The following is a 22940-nucleotide window of genomic DNA, read 5'->3' as shown; positions in this document are numbered from 1 at the left end:
ACTACTACTTCTTTTGGCTGCTCCTGTTAGGCTCTAATCCTTTTTAATAAATGACAAAGTCTGAAAATTCTTTCTGGACAGCCATCCTTGAGCTAGATGAGTTTACAGCATGTAAGCAGCTGCTTAAGCTGTCCCCATTTTCATGTGGGGTTCTCTGTGTTAGACCAGTCTCCTCTACTCTTGTCTCTTGTCTGCTTCCTCACCTGATACCCCATCCTCCCTTAGGCTTTCTTTCACATAATCCCTTTTATTTTCTCTTGTCATCCTTCTTGACACCTCCATATCCATGATACTTCTCATTACATTGCCATAACTGTTGGAGCTATTTTTTTTCTGTATTTCCTTTGAGATTTCCCCATCTTTAACTGTATCTCTGTCTGGTTCAAGCTTTGTTACTCCACACATCTATCCAGAATTTAGTATTTCTTTAGTTTGTAGAAATAGTAAAAAATCTCTGGCATAGCTTAAAGTAGTCAAATTCGAATTGCAAGTACAAGAATGATTCAGAATAGGAAAACCCATGGATTAGCAACAGCATATGTGGGCAAAACTTGGTTGCAGTTTTTTCATTCCAAATGATTTCCTAAAAGATAACATATTTCTAAGTGGTAGTTGTTTCTTCACAAATATGGTACAGTGGAACCTTAGTTCACGAACGTCTCGGTACACGTACAACTCGATTTACGAACAAAAAGTTCGCCAAACTTTTGCCTTGGTTCACGACCACACACTCGGTATACGAACAAGCCAGTTTCCCTTTCGATTTGTGCGCACTGATGATTTCCGCACATGTTGTATTGTTCTCAGACGAGCGTGCATACTTTCACTGTGAACTCTTTGTGCTCTATTTTATTTCCCTTCCGGTTCGTACACACCAATTACTGTATTTAAGCACGTGTTGAACCGCTCCCTGTTCATTGTTCTCAGTCAGACGTGCATGCTTTACTTGTGATCTCTTTGTGCTTTACAGTATTTCGTGTGCTTTTGTAGTTAACCATGGCTTCTAAGCAAGTGAAGAGTGGTGAGAAGAAAGTTTTGGAGAAAATTGAAATCGCAGTAAACAAAGAAATTATTGAAAAGTATGAGCATGGTGTTCGTGTTACTGATCTTGCCACCGAGTACAAGAAGTCAAAACCTAGGATTTCAACTATTCTAAAGCAGAAAGAATCTATTAAAGAAGCTGATGTTGCAAAAGGAGTTACAGCATTAACCAGGCAGAGGCCTCAAGTGCTGGAAGAGGTGGAAAAACTGTTTACCCATTTACCAATTTGAGAACCCTCGTGCTTTCAAGCAGCACGATGTAAACAAAGCCAGACTGCCAGTGATGTGGAGGGCAAACACGAAGGGTTGGGTCACAAGGACTTTGTTTTTGGAATGGCTGCATGTGGCTTTCGCTCCCACCACCTAAAAACACCAGAAACCCAAGAAATCACAAGAGAGAAAACAACTGAAGAAAAACATCCCTCCATCGTGTAGCCAGACTCTCCCTCAAAACTGTAACGTCCTCTCCACTCAGTTCTTCCTCACTTCATGCCAGAACTAGACTCATGCAAGGTTAGTTTTTGTGGTGGTTTATGGTTAGTTTTTGTATTACGACTGATCCGTGTAAAGGAAAGAATGAATGGGGCCATGTATCGTCAGATTTTGAATGAAAACCTCCTTCCATCAACAAGGGCATTGAAGATGAAACGTGGCTGGGTCTTTCAGCATGACAATGATCCCAAACACACAGCCCGGGTAATGAAGGAGTGGCTTCGTAAGAAGCATTTCAAGGTTCTGGAGTGGCCTAGCCAGTCTCCAGATCTCAACCCCATAGACAATCTTTGGAGGGAGTTGAAAGTCCGTGTTGCCCAGCGACAGCCTCAAAACATCACTGCTCTAGAGGAGATCTGCATGGAGGAATGGGCCAAAATACTAGCAACAGTGTGTGAAAACCTTATGAAGACTTACAGAAAACGTTTGACCTCTGTCATTGCCAACAAAGTATTGAGATGAACTTTTGTTATTGACCAAATACTTTTTTTCTACCATAATTTGCAAATAAATTCTTCAAAAATCAGACAATGTGATTTTCTAGAATTTGTTTTTCTCATTTTGTGTCTCGTAGTTGAGGTATACCTATGATGAAAATTACAGGCCTCTCTCATCTTTTTAAGTGGGAGGACTTGCACAATTGGTGGCTGACTAAATACTTTTTTGCCCCACTGTAATACCAATACCAGTGAAATTTCATGATACTTGATACCTATTTGATACCATGGCAAAAACAGAAAACCCTTTCACTGGTTTTTAATTAAATGTAATTCCATTATTTAAGCTCACAATATTGTGGCTTTTCCTGTAACAATATAAAATATATAAATCCCATTAGTAACAGGAAATTTAAAATAGTGTTATCAGTCAAGTAATTGCCCAGGTGTATTTAAAAGAAATTAGTATTGGCATTCATAAATGTCAAATTACAATGCAAGACTTGAATTCAATGTGTTTATAGACATGAGAATTATCCTGTTGTAACAAGTTTTGGGAATGTTTTCATAGGGTGATTTCAGAATATGATTTATAAAGAATGACCTCATCATGGACACCTGATTTATTCTATCATGTGCACATTCTTTTATTTTCTGACATTTTCTTACTTCTATGTGGAAAGAAAAAGCACTGCTAAATATGTTAAAAATAAAAATTCAAACATTAAGTTTGTACTGTTGAATCTGTGAATTCCAAAATAATGAAGTTATTTTCATTTAATCAAACTCTTAAAAACTTTTTTTATAACATGCCATTAAAGTCTGGCATGTCAGAGAAGCTCTCCGTTAGGTTTCCAACATTTGCTATTGTAAAATTTGTTTGCATCATTAGTGAAATAGCTTCTTAAAAAGTAATATTTAATGGATGAGTCAAGTTGATTCAGATTTCAAATGTCACAAACTCCTGATGCTTTTATGTTTGTTCAAACTTAAAGGCTTCTTGTGTGAAATCATACTTGTCAGTTTTACATGAATTTGTTCTGGTTTTAGAGCATCTTACTTTATTATTGCTTTACTTGTGAACAGATCCAGAATTCAATAAATTACTAAGCTGGCCTTACTTGAATTCTATTAGTTGTAATTAAGAGACTGTATTACATTTACTAGACCTGCTTTCATTACTTTTGTCACGTTTGGAGTTGTACTATTGAACAACAGTTTGCCTTCAGAAACCAAACGATTAATAAAAATGCACTGTTTATATATGCTTTTTTGCCTGCTGTAAATTGTGTGTGCCTGCAGTGTGCTTCTTTTAACCCAGTGTATGTCGTACTACTGATATTAACAAATGGAGCAGCTCTTTCAATCTCCAGTGTAGACAAGAAAAATAGTTGCTTAGTTTGAAACTTGCCTCAGTTTTACTTGTGTGACCCCAATACAGCTTAGAGCATAGATGAATGCTGAGACGCGTATGCAGTTAATGCATAGCCTTTGCTCATTTATTTGGGCACTGTAGGACATGGTATTAAAAAGCAACTAATCTTGCCATCTACAAGAATTGAAACTTCCATCCAATCAGTGACATCATGTACTTTCAAAGCACACACAACCGATTCTAGCAAATTTTGTGCTGAAATTTTCATTTCCAAGCGTGACTTCTGTCATTTTTCTTTTTAAGATGTATTAATGTGGTGATATAAAAAGATGAACCCATTTTATGTGTGATTTTAACTTGTACTTTTATCAAATATTATTGTGCCTTTCAAAGCAATAAGTCAACTTGAAGTTGGTCATCAATGCGGCACAAATTTTCACCTTGGTACCAATACTGTAAAAAAAAGGCTAGTACTGTTAAGTGTTTTGCATTTTAGTATCAACTTGGTACTGAAAATTAAGTTCTTTTAACATCCATAGTGTTGAATGTGTTACTGTGGCCAGACAGCTCGATCCTTGATTCACCTACCCAGAATTGATCAAAAAGACCACATTTTAACCTGAATATTCAATGAAAAACTCTCTAGTCTTGCTGTAATGATCTTTTTGGACACCTTGCCCGCAGGTCAAATTTGTGCAGTCTCTCATTATAGATGCGAAGAGTTCTTTTAGTATGAAACGGTCAGCATTTCGACTGAATTTGCTGGGATAGCCAGTCTGGGACAAATTGCAATCACTTGAAGTCTACACCATTTGTAGATTTTCTTTACAGTGGAATAATTGATTTCAAACAGTTTCAATAGCAAAGAGAACACAAGACCACAGATATATATACAGTTTAAATAATAAAGGTTCCACTTTCATGCTCCCTAAGGATGTTTTAATCACTTGGGCATCTAATCTGGACAACCCAGTTCTATTTTTATGGATTTAAAGTGGTGATAAATCTAAGGGTGTACTTAACCTTTTCCATATGACAAATCTGTGTTTATGAATTTAGATTATATGGATAAATTCACCCTTTCAACTTTGTGTATCATTTTGTTCAAGTACGTATATCACTTTTATCTTTTGACCTTTTCAACATATTCAACAATTTTCATGGGGCTTGCTTACTTTTTAACACATTATATACACACTCTCACCAGTACATTTTAGAACACCCCCCACTTTTCCATTTTTTATTGAAATATTAGCAGTTCAAGTCCATTGATTAACCTGAACCGGTACAGAGGAAAGCAGCAAATTGTCATATTAAAAGCAAAAAAGTTCAGGTTACTGAAAAGGTAACTCAATATTCAGAGATATGCAAAAAAGACATTTGCAGAGATCAAGTGAAGGGTTAAGGACTTGCAGCAGTTTAACTGTAAAGATTAATGCAGACATTTCTAACAGGTGTTTCTACTTACAAACTCGCTGCCTATACAAAAGTGTAAAACAGTATATGAAAAACCATGTATAATAATAGTGTATAAAAAAAGTTGGAACAAACTGTGCTGTACTACACCCTCTGAAGCATTATTTGAATATTATAGCACTGTATATTGCTATCATAATAGCAAGGAAAGGTGGTTAATGCAGGAAGACAGACAGATCATTATAACATTTAAAATAGTAGGTATTTCCTATAGAGATGTTGCAAACAAAGCCAAGTTATCAGAGTGCAGTATCCTGTACCATGAAAACGAACTTGGAAACTGACTGAAGCAGGTCTAGTAGGCCCAAAACCACAAAAGAATCCAAACACCCATTTGAGAGTCAACAGCTTACATGGCAGGTGTCTCAAAGAACAGTGTTTGAATTAAATAAATGTGAAATATTTTTCAGGCTGAGCTAGACATATTCCCAAATGACAAAGGAAGCTAAGAAAGTAGATCTCAATTTAATTTGGTGTACTCTTGAACACAATTGGCCTTCAAGGTTGCATAGTGTTGTTTTTTTTTTTTTTTTAATTTTTATTTTAATATATATACAGTGGAACCTCGAGATACGAGTTTAATTTGTTCCAGCACTGAGCTTGTATAGCAAATTTCTCGTATCTAGTACAAACTTCCCCATTGAAAATAATGGAAATCCAGTTAATCTGTTCCGCACCCCCAAAAATATCAACATAAAAATCAATTTTCCTAACAAATAACACTGATAAATATATACAAGTGGAACCTCGGTTTGCAAGTAACTTGGTTTATGAGTGTTTTGCAAGACGAGCTAAATTTTTAAATTAATTTTGACTTGATAAAACGAGCAATGTCTTGCAATACAAGTAGTATGGATACACTTTGTCTGCTGAGCGTCATGTGAGTATAACTGAGCTGATGGTGGTTCTCTCTCGTGCGCATCTCTCTCTCCTTATCTCTCGCGCACGTGTCTCTCCTTATCTTTCTCGCTCGCGCACGTCTCTCTCTCTCTCTCTCTCTCTCTCTCTCTCCTCTTGAGGGCAATCGTCTCCTATTCTCCGTTTGCATGTCCGCGATATTTTTGGATACGCTTATACAGCGAAACAATGAAATCACAAACGTGTAGATCCTCACGCTACTTGAAAACAAGGAACACTGAGTGAGCTGACGGGCTGGCAGCGTCAGCTTGGGTGAATCCCCGAGTCGAGGCGGATCGAGAAACGCGTCGCGCATAACCACAGCCTGGCTCGTTATGCGAGCCAATGCTGGTATTTAGATGCAAATTTTTTGCTCATACTTTCCTCTTATTTTGAATTTCTCGTATACAGAGGTGATCGTATCTAGAGGTTCCACTGTATATGTACGTATATATATGAATTTCGAAATTCTACACGGAACGGTCATAATGGTCGACAACGTCCGCCATGTTGAACTTTATTATTTATGGCCCCATCTTCACGAAATTTGGTAGGCGGCTTCCCTGCTAACGAAACCGATGTACGTACTTATTTCGGTGGTATGATGCCACTGTCGGCCGCCATATTGAACTTTCCAACATCACTAATTCTCCAAATTCCCCAAATTCCCATGTAGGTAGAAGGCTGAAATTTGGTACTTATTTCGGTGGTATGATGCCACTGTCAGCCGCCATATTGAACTTTTCAACAGTCTTGGTTACTTATGTGCCCATCTTCAAGAAATTTGGTACGCAGGGTTCCCAACGCTAACTGAATCCTACTTACGTACATATATACGTCCATAGCCTGCAGCTCAGTCACCGTGTGAGGCGGCATTGGGTCCCCCATCCCAATGCCACCCACGTTGTTGGCTGCCTGCCTATATGAGGCCGTCCGTCGCTCCAGTCTCTACATTCCCTTCCTTGCTTCGCCACGGGATTCACGTCTCCCTGCTGAAAACTACAGCCTTTTTATTTAATCCACCGCTTCTCCGCTGTTTTATTGTTCATTTATTACAATTATAGTTATTGTGTAGGTATTTTAGACTTACTTTACATTGTTCAGGTAGCCATTTCCTTTATCATTCCAACCGTACCCGCATTAACATGTCTATCGAGGTGATCACCATCGATTTAAAGAACTGTCACTTACCGAGTGGTTTCCATCCCCGGAGATGGCACCTATCTTTTCCATTCTCTTTGTTACATATTGCACGGCCATATCAGGCTCACTCTTGATATCTGGAGAAACATTGTGTCTTATGTAATGAATGACTGGGACAGGTTCAAGGTGTGGTCTGATGACGGTACAGGAGATATATATACTACACAGGTGCACTATAAGAGTGAAATGCTTAAGCCCTTCACCTATGGATCTGTATGTGAGTTGATGGCTGCCGCTGAATTGTTCGGCTGTCGCTTTCAAGTGTACCGAAATGGCCAAATATTTTACACCTTTGGACAACCGCCAATGCCTCTTAAACATCTTAGATTAACAGGTGACGATTTCAGTAGTGGACACTTAGATGTTTATGAATGTTTAAACTCTCAAAAGCTGGATGTGAAGTTATCGATGAAACTGGTTGTATACTTACGCTTGACAGATGCCGAATGTCACTTCAACAAAAGTTCTACAAATACTGTCGTAGTTGAAACAAACCATGAAACTCAAACCGATTATGAAAGCAGCAATCCAAGCTGTGAGATTTGAAACAAGATAACTGTTCACATGGCCAACTGTAACTGCATGCTTAAGAGTAAGCTCAGCACACAGCTTGGTCATATTACAACCGGAGTGCCGAACTCACATTGTGGTATACAAAGCTATCCTTAACAAATAATTATTGATATATTTTCCCATAAGTTCAAAAAGGTTTAATTTTCTTCTTAATAAAAATTTTAAGGCATTGTTTCCTTACTGCGAAGCTCGGGCATTGTGCTATATATAGATATAGATATATTGTGTATGCGTGTATATATATATATATATATATATATATATATATATATATATATATATATATATATATATATAGAGATATATAGATATATATATATATATATATATATAGATATATATATATATATATATATATAGATATATATATATATATATAGAGATATATAGAGATATATATATAGATATACAGATTGATAGAATTAGATACATACACACACAATATATATAAATATATATATATAAATTATATTTATTGTATGTATGTGTGAGAGAGAGAGAGAGAGTGTTCTGGAACGCAACCGCGATCGAGGAGGGAATACTGTACATGTGTGGCAGGAATGTGGCTCTGTGCATAAACCACACAGTAACAGTAGCACTGCTTTGATCCTGGGTGCTGACCGTCTGCAAAACCGAGTGGAGAACTTGCGTACAACATTGTATGAGGTACCGTGGAAAAGTGCCTGGCTTTATGCCGTGTAGGTTTTATACATCGCGTTTTAAACGTGGAAAAGTTCTTATGCATCATTTTCTGTGCGTACGCATCGTTAAAGCATGAGACCCCTGGTTAAGATGTGTTCTTAGGCTTCTGATAAAAAAAAAAAATGTTTCCAAAAAAATATTGGCTCACAACACAAAGAGAAAAATCCAACCTTTAATTGAAGAACATTTAATCATTGAGGGAAAAAAATCCCACATTAAGAATTTTTTTGCATGAAATCATGTGTGCCGCAGTTATTGGCAATCCTGCTGTTAATATTTTGTACAGCCCCCTTTTGCCAAGAAGACCATTTAATCTTCTATAACATTTCACAAGGGTGGAGAATATAGAGACAGGGATTTTTGACCAGTCCTCTTAGGACAATCTAGAAAGATTATGCAGAGTCCTTGGTCCTCTCTTATGCACTCTCCTCTTCAGCTTACCCTACAGGTTTTCAATGGGCTTGAGGTCTGGGGACTGAGATGGCCATGGGAGGAGCTTGATTTTGTCTGCTTAAGCCATTTTTGTTTAGATTTTGCCATATGTTTAGGGTCATTATCCTACTGGAAGACCCAATGACGACCCAACTTCAGCTTTCTGGCAGGGGCCACCAAATTTTGGTTTATAATGTCCTGGTATTTCAAGGAGTTCATGATGCCAAACACCCTAACAGGGTTCCCAGGGCCTTTGGAAGAGAAACGGCATCACAGATCCTCCACCATACTTTCAGTGGGCATGAGGTGCTTTTCCGCATACTCATTCTTGGATTCACGCCAGAACCACTTAGAATGTTTTTTTGCCAAAAAGCTCAGTTTTAGTCTCATCTGAGCAAATCATACGGTCTTAGTTGAAGCCCCGATACTGTTTAGCAAACTCCAGACGTTTACGTTTGTGATTGTAGGTGAGAAAAAGCTTTTTCCTTGCATGTCTCCCAGACAGCGTGTTGGCATGGAGGCAGCGTCTAATGGTGGTAATGGAGACTTTGTGACCCCAAGATACCATTCTTTGGGGCAGTTCTCCAACAGTGAGCTTTGGAGAATTTTTAACTTCTCTTACCATCCTCCTCACTGTGTGTGGTGGCAAGATAAACTTGGGTCCTCGTCCAGCATTGTTTGTCACTATTCTCATTGTTTTACACTTCATTATTCCTCTGACTGTAGATACAGGCAGGTTTAGGCAAGTAGCTATTTTCTTCTAGCCATTACCTGACTTTTGAGTGTTGACACACATCTGCCTTACTTGAACGGCATGTTCTCTGGTCTTGTCCATGTTGAAAAAAGGCAAAGAGCAAAAGAACTCTGTGTTATGTCATATTTATACCCCAGGGACTGAGGAAGTCATTAATTACTAATTAAAAGTTCCAATTTACTCTGATAAATGAAGCATTTTTGTAATTTCTAGTTTAGTTTTCAGTTTTTTTTATATGAGTTGTTAGGGGTGGCAATAATGGTGGCATACATAATTTCATGTAAAAAAAGTTCTTAATGTGGGATTTTTTTCCCAGATAATAAATGTACTTCAATTAAAGGTTGGATTTTATCTTTTTTGTGTTTTAAGCCTATATTTTTTGGTAATATAAATAGTATTTATTAGAAGGTAAGAACACATCTTAACCAGGGGTGCCAATAATTGTGGAGGGCACTGTATGTAATTATATCTTAAAACTGCTCTTCTTCCATAAACAGCTGTTAGTACAACAGCGGCTCTGATATGTTCATCAGGGTGAATTGGGGAGGCTAGCATTTAAACCTCAGTGTATTGTAAACAGTAAAAAAAAAAAAAAACACGTAAAATGACTTGCATTTCATGGAGAAAACCTTTTCTATACCAAAATAATTTTTATGTTTTTATTGTCAGGTATGTTCTTGGAGGTGGGGCAATTTGTATGGAGCTTCTAACAAAGCAGGTAAGATATGTTAAACACTCTAATGTAATAAATTGATTTTAATTCCTATGACTATCTGCACAGTTTTGTGGGCAATATATCTTTAATGGTACATTGGAAAATTTCTTTAGCATTTTATTTTTGTGTGTGCCTGGACAGACAAAGACAACTAATAAAATATACTATTTTTGTTAAGTGTGTCATTGATTAATTTGGGCAATAGTGGTCTATTAAGTATAGTTTCTTTTAAATGTTTTGCTTATATATTTTTTAGGGCTGGAGCAGTGCCTATTCTATAGAGTCCATAATCATGCAAATAAATGCCACGCTGGTGAAGGGCAAAGCCAGAGTGCAGTTTGGCGCTAACAAGGTAAATCAAATTCCGGTTAGTTTTATCTTGGCTTCTTGTTTATTTTTCAGAAGTACTGCTAAGTTGGCAAAGCATTTTAACCATAAAACATTTACTTAGTTACTTGGAATAGTGCTGGGCAATTAATCAAAACCAACATTCAGAACCTCTTAATCAGCGTAATCTTGCCCCGTCTGATATTTATTTATTTTTAATTCTGTTGATACTTTCCCCTGTGTATGCTCATATACTGTCCTCTTAAAAACATTCTACCGTATGTATTGTCACATGACTGTGACAGGGAAGCAACATAGAAGACACTAATCTTACCAAAGAAAAATTCTGTCTGTTATTTGGATTCGTTTTGGTTTCAGTGTTGAAGATGCCGAACAAGAAGAAGTTAAATGTAAACACTGTGGGGGGAATTGTTATTGAATGTGAATAGTGCATGACTCAAAAAAGAGCAAGAGTGACAAGCACCCAGCAACAAGATCCTCCATTGTGTCAATAACAAAAGCATGTACAAATGCTACACAACATGAAAAAGGTTCGAGAAGACGGAAGGAAATAACTGATGCCATTTCCTACTATTTTGTGAAGGATAAGGCTCCCATAGTTAATGTGGAGCACAGTAGGTCTAAACACTATCAAAATCCTTGACAGAAGATACATTGTGCCATTGTAAAAATATTTTTTTCTTAAACTCCGGTTCCCAACATATACAAAACATACTCTATTAAAAAGTAGCCACTGAACTGAATTCTGTTCAGCTCTATGCAGAAACATTTGATCTTTGGTCAAGTAGGATGATGGAGGCATACTTGAGTGTTACTTTGTACTATGTTGATGATAAATGGAAACCGCATTACAGATGCCTCGAGATGGCATATTTTCCAATTGATCATTTGCCAGAGATGATTGCACACAGTCAGAGAAACGTGTTTTCTGTGTGGGACCTCATGGAAAAGAACTTTATAACCACTATGACAGACAGTGCCACAAATGTTATCAAAGCTGCAGGGCGCAATGGATGGACAAGGCAGCAATGTTTTAGACAGAGGCTGAACCTGGCAATAGGTAAGTGCACATCATCTTAACAGATGTAACAGTACAATAATCAGTAATCTAAATGGGAAAATCTGGGTAGTGACAAGCGCAGGGGTCTCCAACACGTTGCTCGCGAGCTACCGGTAGCTCGCACCCCCTTTCCAAGTAGCTCACCAAAGGGATAATGAATCGTACATAAATTTGAAAACTTGATTAGTCAAATTAGGAGTGGGCGATCTTTCCAAAAAATCATATCACAATCCACAATCTGAATTGCAATCTATCTTTTCAATGTGTCATACACTTAAGAGAATATCTGGACTCAAACTCCTCAAGACTTAAGTAACATTTTATTTTAAATATCAAACAAAGTTGAATTCAGTTGTTCTCTCATTTGCTAGCTAAGTGGAGTTAAGGAACACACCCCAAAGCTGGCGAGTGAGTGAGCACGCTGCGTTTTTCTTGGATTCGTGCAGATAAATCAGCACCGCAAGCGAACTGTGATACATAGCAAAATGAGAGAAGTCGCAAAATCAACCAGAATGTTCAAGCAAATTACAGGAAAAAAACAGATCTAAATATGTTAAAGTTCTCTTGTGAAAGCAGACAGACAGACTTCAGATTTCATATATTAGTAAACCTTCAAAATGTGCAGTTAAAGTCTCAATAGCATTCTCAGCATTTCTGGAGCTTAGTAGAGCCAGATAACTATAAGAATCTTCACCAAGCAGCTCTGAATATGTCTGCCTTGTTTGGGTCTACTTACTTCTGCGAGTCTGCCTTTTCTGTCTTGAATGTCATGAAATCAAAGTTCAGAACAAGACTGACAGATGAAAATTTAAATGACTCCATAAGAGTGAACCTAAGTGGCTACACTCCACCATACACCTCTTGTTGACTCCATGCAGTGCCAGTCATCTGACTAACTAAAAAACACATCACACATGCAACTGGACATGTGAATACTCTTGTGAAGTGAAACAGTGACATGTAACAAAATGACAAACGAATAAGTAATATCTGTGTATTTGTAAAGGCATTATTTTGTTTTGACAGCATTCATGTTTTAATTCAGTAGTGTGAGATACACTAGAAAATGCATACAGACACACAAAATGCACTTGCAGGTGAACTAAGTAATTTTTGTGATTTTTTTTTTTATGCAAAATGTGAGTAGTGGACACCAACATTTTGTATATGTTCAGGCAAAACAAGCTTATTCAGTTTGTTTGGGTTGAAATAAGCTATGAGAATAAATGTTAGAAAACACAAGTATCTCTTGGCCATTTTCATTTTATAAAAGTAGCTCTCAGGTGAAAAAAGGTTGGAGATCCCTGGATTAGCGGCTGTACAGATGCTGGTCATAAAATTTGAATAGCATGACAAAGCTGATTTACTTTAGTAATTCCATTCAAAAAGTGAAACTTGTATATTAGATTCATTCATTACACACAGACTGATGTATTTCAAATGTTTCTTTTAATTTTGATGATTATAACTGACAACTAATGAAAGTCCCAAATTCAGTATCTCAGAAAATTAGAATATTGTGAAAAGGTTCAATATTGAAGACACCTGGTGCCACACTCTAATCAGCTAATTAACTCAAAACACCTGCAAAAGCCTTTAAACGGTGTCTCGGTCTAGTTGTGTAGGCTACACAATCATGGGGAAGACTGCTGACTTGACAGTTGTCCAAAAGACGACCATTGACACCTTGCACAAGGAGGGCAAGACACAAAAGGTCATTGCTAAAGAGGCTGGCTGTTCACAGAGCTCTGTGTCCAAGCACATTAATAGAGAGGCAAGGGAAGGACAAGATGTGGTAGAAAAAGTGTACAAGCAATAGGGATAACCGCCACCTGGAGAGGATTGTGAAACAAAACCCATTCAAAACTGTGAGGGAGTTTCACAAAGAGTGGACTGCAGCTGGAGTCAGTGCTTCAAGAACCACCACGCACAGACGTATGCAAGACATGGGTTTCAGCTGTCGCATTCTTTGTGTCAAGCCACTATTGAACAAGAGACAGTGTCAGAAGCGCCACCCCTGGGCTAAAGATAAAACTGCTGCTGAGTGGTCCAAAGTTATGTTCTCTGATGAAAGTAAATTTTGCATTTCCTTTGGAAATCAAGGTCCCAGAGTCTGGAGGAAGAGAGGAGAGGCACAGAATCCACGTTGCTTGAGGTCCAGTGTAAAGTTTCCACAGTCAGTGATGGTTTGGGGTGCCATGTCATCTGCTGGTGTTGGTCCATTGTGTTTTCTGAGGTCCAAGGTCAACGCAGCCGTCTACCAGGAAGTTTTAGAGCACTTCATGCTTCCTGCTGCTGACGAACTTTATGGAGATGCAGATTTCATTTTCCAACAGGACCTGGCACCTGCACACAGTGCCAAAGCTACCAGTACCTGGTTTAAGGACCATGGTATCCCTGTTCTTGATTGGCCAGCAAACTCGCCTGACCTTAACCCCATAGAAAATCTATGGGGTATTGTGAAGAGGAAGATGCAATACGCCAGACCCAACAATTCAGAAGAGCTGAAGGCCACTATCAGAGCAACATGGGCTCTCATAACACCTGAGCAGTGCCACAGACTGATCGACTCCATGCCATGCCGCATTGCTGCAGTAATCCAGGCCAAAGGAGCCCCAACTAAATATTGAGTGCTGTACATGCTCATACTTTTCATGTTCATACCTTTCAGCTGGCCAACATTTCTAAAAATCCTTTTTGCATTGGTCTTAATTGATATTCTAATTTTCCGAGATACTGAATTTGGGACTTTCATTAGTTGTCAGTTATAATCATCAAAATTAAAAGAAATAAACATTTGAAATACATCAGTCTGTGTGTAATGAATGAATCTAATATACAAGTTTCACTTTTTGAATGGAATTACTGAAATAAATCAACTTTGTCATGATATTCTAATTTTATGACCGGCACCTGTATTCTTTCTGTGTTTGTATATCATAAATGATGTCTATGTTTTATGTGCCTTTCTTTTTAAAATTCGTCTTTTCTGTGCTGCTGTTATTGTTAACCACTTTGTTACATGTCTTTGAAAGATTCTAAATAAATTAAATTTAAAAACAACATGAAAAAAAACAAAGACAACAAAATAATTGTTCATTAATTGTAATTCCCGGTTAAATGTTCAATTGATCGTGATATTGATTTGAGGTCACATCACCCAGCCCTAACTTGTAATTATGTATGCTACTCTTAACGGAGCTTTATTGTTAAAGGATTGTACACAAGAACAACATTTATGTACAGGTATATAGCACATTTTCATACAAATGTCATAGCTGAAAGTGCTTTACAAAGTGAACAAAAAAGTTTATATGAAACAAAAACAAGGTTAGGCAATACTAAATAACAAAGAGTAAAGCAAGGTCAGATGGTCAAGAGAACAGAAGAAAATAAAACAATCTACAGGGGTTCTAAGGCCAAGAGACTGCTCAGCCCCCACTGGACATTTGACCTAACAAATGATCTAAATCAGTCGTCATGGTTTTTAGGCTTTGCGTGAAAGAATTTGATATTGATGGTCATGTGGACACTGCCTTCAATTCATCAATGTAGGGACTGCATGTTATCATGACCAGGTAATGGTGGCATCGATCCCCACCACAGAAAAACTCAAGAAAGAACAGCAGAGAATAGTAGGGATATTGGAGTCTTGATGAATATAATTCAATGCACATATACAGTGCATCCGAAAAGTATTCACACCGCATCACTTTTTCCACATTTTATGTTACAGCCTTATTCCAAAATGGATTAAATTCATTTTTTTCCTCAGAATTCTACACTGAACATACCATAATGACAATGTGAAAATGTTTACTTGAGGTTTTTTGCAAATTTATTAAAAATAAAAAAAACTGAGAAATCACATGTACATAAGTATTCACAGCCTTTGCCATGAAGCTCAAAATTGAGCTCAGGTACATCCTGTTTCCCTGATCATCCTTGAGATGTTTCTGCAGCTTAATTGGAGTCCACCTGTGGTAAATTCAGTTGATTGGACATGATTTGGAAAGGCACACACCTGTCTATATAAGGTCCCACAGTTGACAGTTCATGTCAGAGCACAAATCAAGCATGAAGTCAAAGGAATTGTCTGTAGACCTCCGAGACAGGATTGTCTCGAGGCACAAATCTGGGAAAGGTTACAGAAAAATTTCTGCCCCTTTAAAGGTCCCAATGAGCACAGCGGCCCCCATCTAAGTGGAAGAAGTTCGAAACCACCAGGACTCTTCCTAGAGCTGGCCTTCGAGAAGGGCCTTAGTCAGGGAGGTGACCAAGAACCCGATGGTCACTCTGTCAGAGCTCCAGAGGTTCTTTATGGAGAGAGGAGAACCTTCCGGAAGGACAACCATCTCTACAACAATCCACCAATCAGGCCTGTATGGTAGAGTGGCCAGACGGAAGCCACTCCTTAGTAAAAGGCACATGGCAGCCCGCCTGGAGTTTTCCAAAAGGCACCTGAAGGAGTCTCAGACCATGAGAAACAAAATTCTCTGGTCTGAGTAGACAAAGATTGAACTCTTTGGTGTGAATGTCAGGCATCACGTTTGGAGGAAACAAGGCACCTCTCATCACCAGGCCAATACCATCCCTACAGTGAAGCATGGTGGTGGCAGCATCATGCTGTGGGGATGTTTTTAAGCGGCAGGAACTGGGAGACTAGTCAGGATAAAGGGAAGATGACTGTAGCAATGTACAGAGACATCCTGGATGAAAACCTGCTCCAGAGCACTTTTGACCTCAGACTGGGGTGACGGTTCATCATTCAGCAGGACAACGACCCTAAGCACACAGCCAAGATATCAAAGGCGTGGCTTCCGGACAACTCTATGAATGTCCTTGAGTGGCCCAGCCAGAACCCAGACTTGAATCCGATTGAATATCTCTGGAGAGATCTTAAAATGTCTGTGCACCGACGCTTCCCATCCAACCTGATGGAGCTTGAGAGGTGCTGCAAAGAGCAATGGGCGAAACTGGCCAAGGATAGGTGTGCCAAGCTTGTGGCATCAAAAAGACTTGAGGCTGTAATTGCTGCCAAAGGTGCATTGACAAAGTATTGAGCAAAGGCTGTGAATACTTATGTACATGTGATTTCTCAGTTTTTTATTTTTAATAAATTTGCAAAAACCTCAAGTAAACTTTTTCACATTGTCATTATGGGATGTTGTGTGTAGAATTCTGAGGAAAAAAATGAATTTAATCCATTTTGGAATAAGGCTGTAACATAACAAAATGTGGAAAAAGTGATACGCTGTGAATACTTTCCGGCTGCACTGTATAAGGTTAATGGAGGCTTGTCCTACTGATCGTCCATGACTCCTTTAGTATGAATGCAATGTTTTTTTTTTTTTTTGATGCATCCACTGCCTACTCATTTACACCACTGGCTCTGCTTCTCATTGTTCGCTTAGAGTCTTAGGTAACACCATCCGCACTCATTTTCACCAGCTCTGTGAACTGATCCAAGCCTGGATCATTCCTAAGACTACCACTTACTAAATACATTACTAAGGCTAATGGATTTAAACAGAGGACAAGGTCTTGTAAATTCTACACTTTTAAATGCACGATTGTCTCTCACTCTCAAACACCTACTCACTCTTCCCAGGGTAGCTTGACTCCTTATGTCAGGGTCTCTCCCCCAGGTCCATGTGGCCTCACCAAATTTTTATGCCTCAGATGTGTGACTGGCATTTCACCCTACTTTCTCCTGGCATTTTATTAGTTTACTTCGTAGCTTGGCTTTCCCACTGTGTGTTTGCTCCTTCTGTTTGCACAGTGAGAATGCTGTTTGAGTCCTTGGCCACAACAACAACATTTATTTATATAGCACATTTTCATACAAACAGTAGCTCAAAGTACTTTACATAATAAAGAATAGAAAAATAAAAGACACAGTAAGAAAATAAAATAAGTCAACATTAATTAACATAGAATAAGAGTAAGGTCCAGTGGACAGAAAAAACAAAAAAAAAAAACTCCAGACGGCTGGAGAAAAAAATAAAATCTGCAGAGATTCCAGACCATGAGACTGCCCAGTCCCCTCTGGGCATTCTACCTAACATAAATGAAACAGTCCTCTTTGGATTTAGGGTTCTCACGGAAGGACTTGAAAATGATGGTCACGTAGACTTCTTCCTTTTAATCCATCCATCATTGTTGGAGCATCATGATGCTTTGAGTAGGTGGAGGTGACGCAGGTCACCACCACAAAGAAACCAGAAAAAGAAATAGAAAAAAGAGTAGGGGTCAGTATGGATTTTAGAGCCACCATGAATAGTTATTATGATGAATTGAACATACAGAGTATCAGGATTAAGTTAAATTGAAGTTATAAAAAGGCCATGTTAAAGTAATATGTTTTTAGCAGTGTTTTAAAGTGCTCTACTGTATCAGCCTGGCGAATTCCTATTGGCAGGCTATTCCAGATTTTAGGTGCATAGCAGCAGAAGGCCGCCTCACCACTTTTTAAGCTTTGTTCTTGGAATTCTAAGGAGACGCACATTTGAGGATCTAAGGTTACGATTTGGAATATAAGGTGTCAGACATTCCGATATATAAGATGGGGCGAGATTATTTAAGGCTTTATAAACCATAAGCAGAATTTTAAAGTCAATCTTGAATGACACAGGTAACCAGTGTAGTGACATCAAAACTGGAGAAATGTGTTAGGATTTTCTTTTCCTAGTTAGGATTCTAGCAGCTGCATTCTGCACTAGTTGCAAATGATTTATGTCTTTTTTGGCTAGTCCTGAGAGGAGTACGTTACAGTAATCTAGTCGACTGAAAACAAACGCGTGAACTAATTTTTTAGCATCTTTCAATGATATAAGAGGTCTAACTTTAGCTATATTTCTTAAGTGAAAAAATGTTTTCCTAGTGATCTGATTAATATGCAATTAAGCTTCCTTCTATCTCATGCTGCCAGAACTGGTTCTTTTTGATGAATCATAACATGTTTTTTGATAAGAATGTAGTTATAGTGACTTAGTCATGCAGGTAACACAAAGATACATTTTAATTGTTTAAACTGATATGTGTCATCATCTCGATCATTTAAATTCATTTTTCCCCCCACAGCATACGACGCTCAATACCCTAGAATGACAAAATGAACGCATAGTAGACATTTTAAAACATTATCCTTCTTAGAGTAAAGTTTTTTTCTCCAAAAAAAAAACATGTAAAAAGTGGTGTTTTTTGGCTTGAAAAAAACACATTTTTATGAAATCCGTCTGTCTTTCTACTGTAAAAAGTGCTAAACACTAAAAGTACCATGTCAGAAGTATAGAATGTATATCAGTGATACAAATAATAATGATGAATGACAACAAAATCACTGCGCTTGGTCTAAGTGTTTAGAATGGATATGACTAGGAAAGGTACCCACCTCTCTATAGAAGGTCTCACACTTGAAAACTTGAACACTTTAGTGTGAAAACCAAGCTATGAGGTTGAAGAAGTTGCATATAAAGCTTAGGGGCAGCATTGTGCTATATAGCTCACATCCGTGGGAGAACGCAAAAAATTTTATGTAGCACCAATGTTAACAAACACAAATGCATTTGTAATTGTTAAATGGAAGAAGTTTGGAACAGCCACAACTCTTTCTATAGCTGGCCACCCAGCCAAACTGAGAAATCGTGGGGAAAGGGCTTTGGCAAGATACGTGGCCAAAATCCCAGTGGTCACCATGGCTGAGCTCAAGGTAACCTGTGTGGATATGTGAGAAATTTCCAGAAGGGCAACCATCATGGTAACGCTCCCGCCAATCTTTTTGCTTTGTGACAGAGTGGCCAGGCAGAAGGCCTTTTCTTCGTAAAAGACACATGGAACCCTGCTTGGAGTTTGCAAAAAGGCACTTAAAGGGCTCTCAATCTGTGAAAAACAAGGTTCTCCGGTCTGATGAAACCAAGTTTAGCGTTATGTCAAGAAGTAACCAGGCACAGCTTGTGACCTGTGCAAAACCATTCCAGCAGTGAAATGGAGATGGTAGCATCATGTTTGTGGCTGTATTTAAGCAGATCTGGCTGGAAGACTATACAGGCTTGAAGAAAGAAACCTGCTAAAGAGCATCTGTAGATTCGAGACTGGGCTGAAACCTCACTTTCCAATAGGGCAACGATATTACATGAAAAATGTCTTTTGAGTTGCCCTGCCCGATTCTGGATCTAATCCTAATCAAACATCTCAGGAGAGACCTGAAAATAGCTGTTCACCAATGTTCTCTATTCATCCTGACAGAGTTTGTGAGGATCTGCAGAGAAGAGCAGCAAATCCCCAAATCAGGTGTATGGAGCTTATCACAGTTGTGAGGTTATTGAATGTTGCTTGATATGGAGGCAAACATTTTACCTGAAGGCTATAAGATAGCAATATATTGTATAAAAAATAAAGTGATGGGGTCTGAATCCACTCCAAAACAAAGTACTCAGAGGAAATGTCAAACGTGCTGACTGTATTTGCTGATCTTATTGCCTGAGGATGCCAAATTGCACAGAGAATCACAGGATGACAAATTACACAACCTTATGATCACTTTCCAGAACAGTTCAACATTTCCAAAGTATCACAAACTTATCCATTTTTCTGACAGCTTTTAATGTACTGCCTGACTGTGACGTTGCTGTATGAATGCTTTTCAGATTGTTCAGTTGCAATCTTGTCCATTTTTTCAGTTGTGGTATTTAAAACTTGATACATCAAGCAGATGAGTACCTCTTCTCTGCTACCTTTTGTTTGTGAAATACATCTGTTAAAGGGTCAATATTTGTTTCAAAGTAATATTGAATACTAAAAGTATTGTTTCCCCTTTTATTAATGACATTAAATTAGTTGCTTCCCCAATTGCAGCAAGGTAAAATGTTTTTTTGTATATTTTTTGAACATGTCACTGTCTGTTTATACACTTCCTGGATTTCAGTTGGATGAGGCAAAGATTGCTCGAAACCCCCATTTCTGGTTGGATGTAATATAGTGCAAAACTGCAACATTTTGGTTTTGTTTTAAAATAGAGGGATTTTTACCATGACATTTAAATTAAAAGTTTAAGTTTATTATAGCAGTGGTATAACCATCTGCTACCTCTCTTATTTTGCAGTCACAGTACAGTCTAACAAGAGCACAGCAGTCTTACAAATCACTTGTGCAAATTCATGAGAAGAATGGTAAGTGGAGAATAATGTTTGAATAAATAAATTTGGGAGAAAGGTTTAATACTTAAATGTTTAGTCATATTTCAAATGTTGAATTATGCATAAGAGCATTTAATTACTTGTGCTCTGTATTTCTTTTTTTTTTTTATTATTTATTTTTTTTTTTTTACTAAATACTAGTGTTATTTAAGATTAGTTTTGATTTGGCTTGTTATTGATAGTAGCCATTAGAAATCCAGTAAATCGGTTTAAAATGGATTTTATCTTCACCAACAAACTGCAGTGTATACAAACCCAGGTGCCAGCTCATCTTGACTGCAATTCAAATAGGCTATGGACTGGGATGGAGTCTCAAACAGGACCTGAAGGGTGTCTTATGGCTGCATCACCTGGAAATGTAAGAGGGACAGAGAAAATAAAAGCGTGGTGTATTGAATACTCCTGTAATCAGCTTCTTGCTCCGCAGTATACCACAGGAGTTGTTTGCCCGAAGACGAAGAGGGTGGCATGCCAGTGTGAGAGTTAAAGTGGGGCAAAAATGTTTTAGGGTCTGCCATCCATTATAATGGGCAATGTTCAGTCACTGTCAAATAAGGTGGATGAACTGTCTCCTCTTATGGTCATGGAACATAGAAGTACAGTGGCATTTTGTGTTTTACAGAGAGCTGGCTTCAGCCTGATATACCCGACACCGTTTTAATGCTGCATAGAGTTCATCTTATTTAAGCAGACAGAGACCCAGTGCAGTGAGGAAAAATGGAGTAGGATCTGGACATCAGTTGAACGAGGAATGGTGTCGTAGGGAACATATTACAGTTAAAACTACAGCTTGTAGTTCAGACATTGAATTTCTGGCTGTTGGAATTCATTCAAGTTATTTGTCTTGGGAGATAAATTATATCATCCTTATTAATTTTATATTTCTCCCTTTGTTGATGTAGATTCAGCAACATAAAAAAATTCACTCATGTTTTAATATGTGGTGACTTCAGCCATTTGACACTACTCGAAGAAAATAGCTGGACCTGCTCTGTTCAAATGTTAAACATCTGGACAGATCTGATCATGGGTTGATTTATCTTACTGTCAGCTACAACCCTGGTGTGTTTTTTTTTATGGCAGCCTGTTATCACCAGGATAGTGAGGAAATGTAGCCCTGAAATGGCTCTGAATGACTGCTTCCAAATTACAGACTTGGGAATAATTTGAGTCTCATAGGGATGATATTGAGGGACTCGGCCACTGCATCACTGACAGTATTAACTTCTTTAGCGGCACTGCTACCCTCAAAGACAATGTGTTGCTTTCCAGACAAAAAGACCTGAAATTAGTCTCACCAATGGGGAAAAAAAAAAATACATTGAAATCAGGTGACAAAGAGGCTGTGAAGGATGCACAGTAAGTGCTGAAGAAAAAGCTGAGTAAAAGAAGGATGTTTACAAAGCTAAAATAGAAAATAAACTTGCTTAGAATAACATGAAAGATTTCTGGAATGGACCATGCATAATTACTGGAGTGAAGCAATCCAGGACTCAGGTGCTGCAAGGGGATGTGGACAAAGGTAACATGATGAACCACGGTTTTAATAGATTTTCCCTCCCATTGCCATGTTCTTCCAAAGACCACACATCCCCCAACCCCTGATCCCTACATCATCAACAAATTCTTACAACTTCATCTGGAATGACCAATGACTGACTGTCAGTTTGGTATTTACATAACTGAAAACCATGTAAGGAGACAACTGAGGAGGTAAATGCAGACAGGAAAAGCTGCATGACCAGATGGAGAGGGTCCTTGGTTTCTTAAGACCTTTGTGGTGTGTCCTGTCACCTGTTCAGGCTGTCCCTAAGGCTAAAAGTGCTGCTGCTGAGTCCAAAGAAGACACACACCTCTTCACATAATGACTATAGACTGGGAGCACTCATGTCTTGCATCATTGAAATCTTTTAAGAGGCTGCTCCTAGATTGAGCCCTATTGTTTTAGGCAAACTGCATGGGTCCAGGTGGTCTATCAGACAAAGGTTGATAGTGGAGAATGCAATTAATTATCCATCTTCTCCACAAGGCTTATTCTTTCCTGGACAAATCAATGATAGGTTGTACTGATCTCATAATACAGAAGAACTACTCTATATAAGAAAGATCAGAGCATGTATCTAGTCGGCAGCCTTTGCTTAAGAAAAAGATATAAGCTGCGGGTGATAGATGATTGAATATACTTAGAAGATATGTTCAGTATTTTCAAAGTCACTAATATTTTCACAACCATTGTAT

At 38.2% G+C, this 22940-nt stretch overlaps 1 protein-coding gene across 1 annotated transcript in view; it reads left to right on the top strand.

The window, feature by feature from the left end:
- LOC120535559 (ubiquitin-conjugating enzyme E2 Q1) overlaps positions 1 to 22940 on the top strand; it is a 123103-nt gene that overhangs the window by 97941 nt on the left and 2222 nt on the right. Inside the window, exons 10-12 of the mRNA XM_039763492.1 lie at positions 10052 to 10100; positions 10354 to 10449; positions 20609 to 20675. Coding sequence (XP_039619426.1) covers positions 10052 to 10100; positions 10354 to 10449; positions 20609 to 20675 — 212 coding nt within the window. The remainder of the gene's footprint in view (positions 1 to 10051; positions 10101 to 10353; positions 10450 to 20608; positions 20676 to 22940) is intronic.

Source organism: Polypterus senegalus, chromosome 1 (genome assembly GCF_016835505.1).
Source record: "Polypterus senegalus isolate Bchr_013 chromosome 1, ASM1683550v1, whole genome shotgun sequence".
NCBI classification, from domain to species: Eukaryota; Metazoa; Chordata; class Cladistia; order Polypteriformes; family Polypteridae; genus Polypterus; species Polypterus senegalus.
Note: the sequence above shows the minus strand (reverse complement) of the source record. Positions and strands in the feature narration are given on the sequence as shown.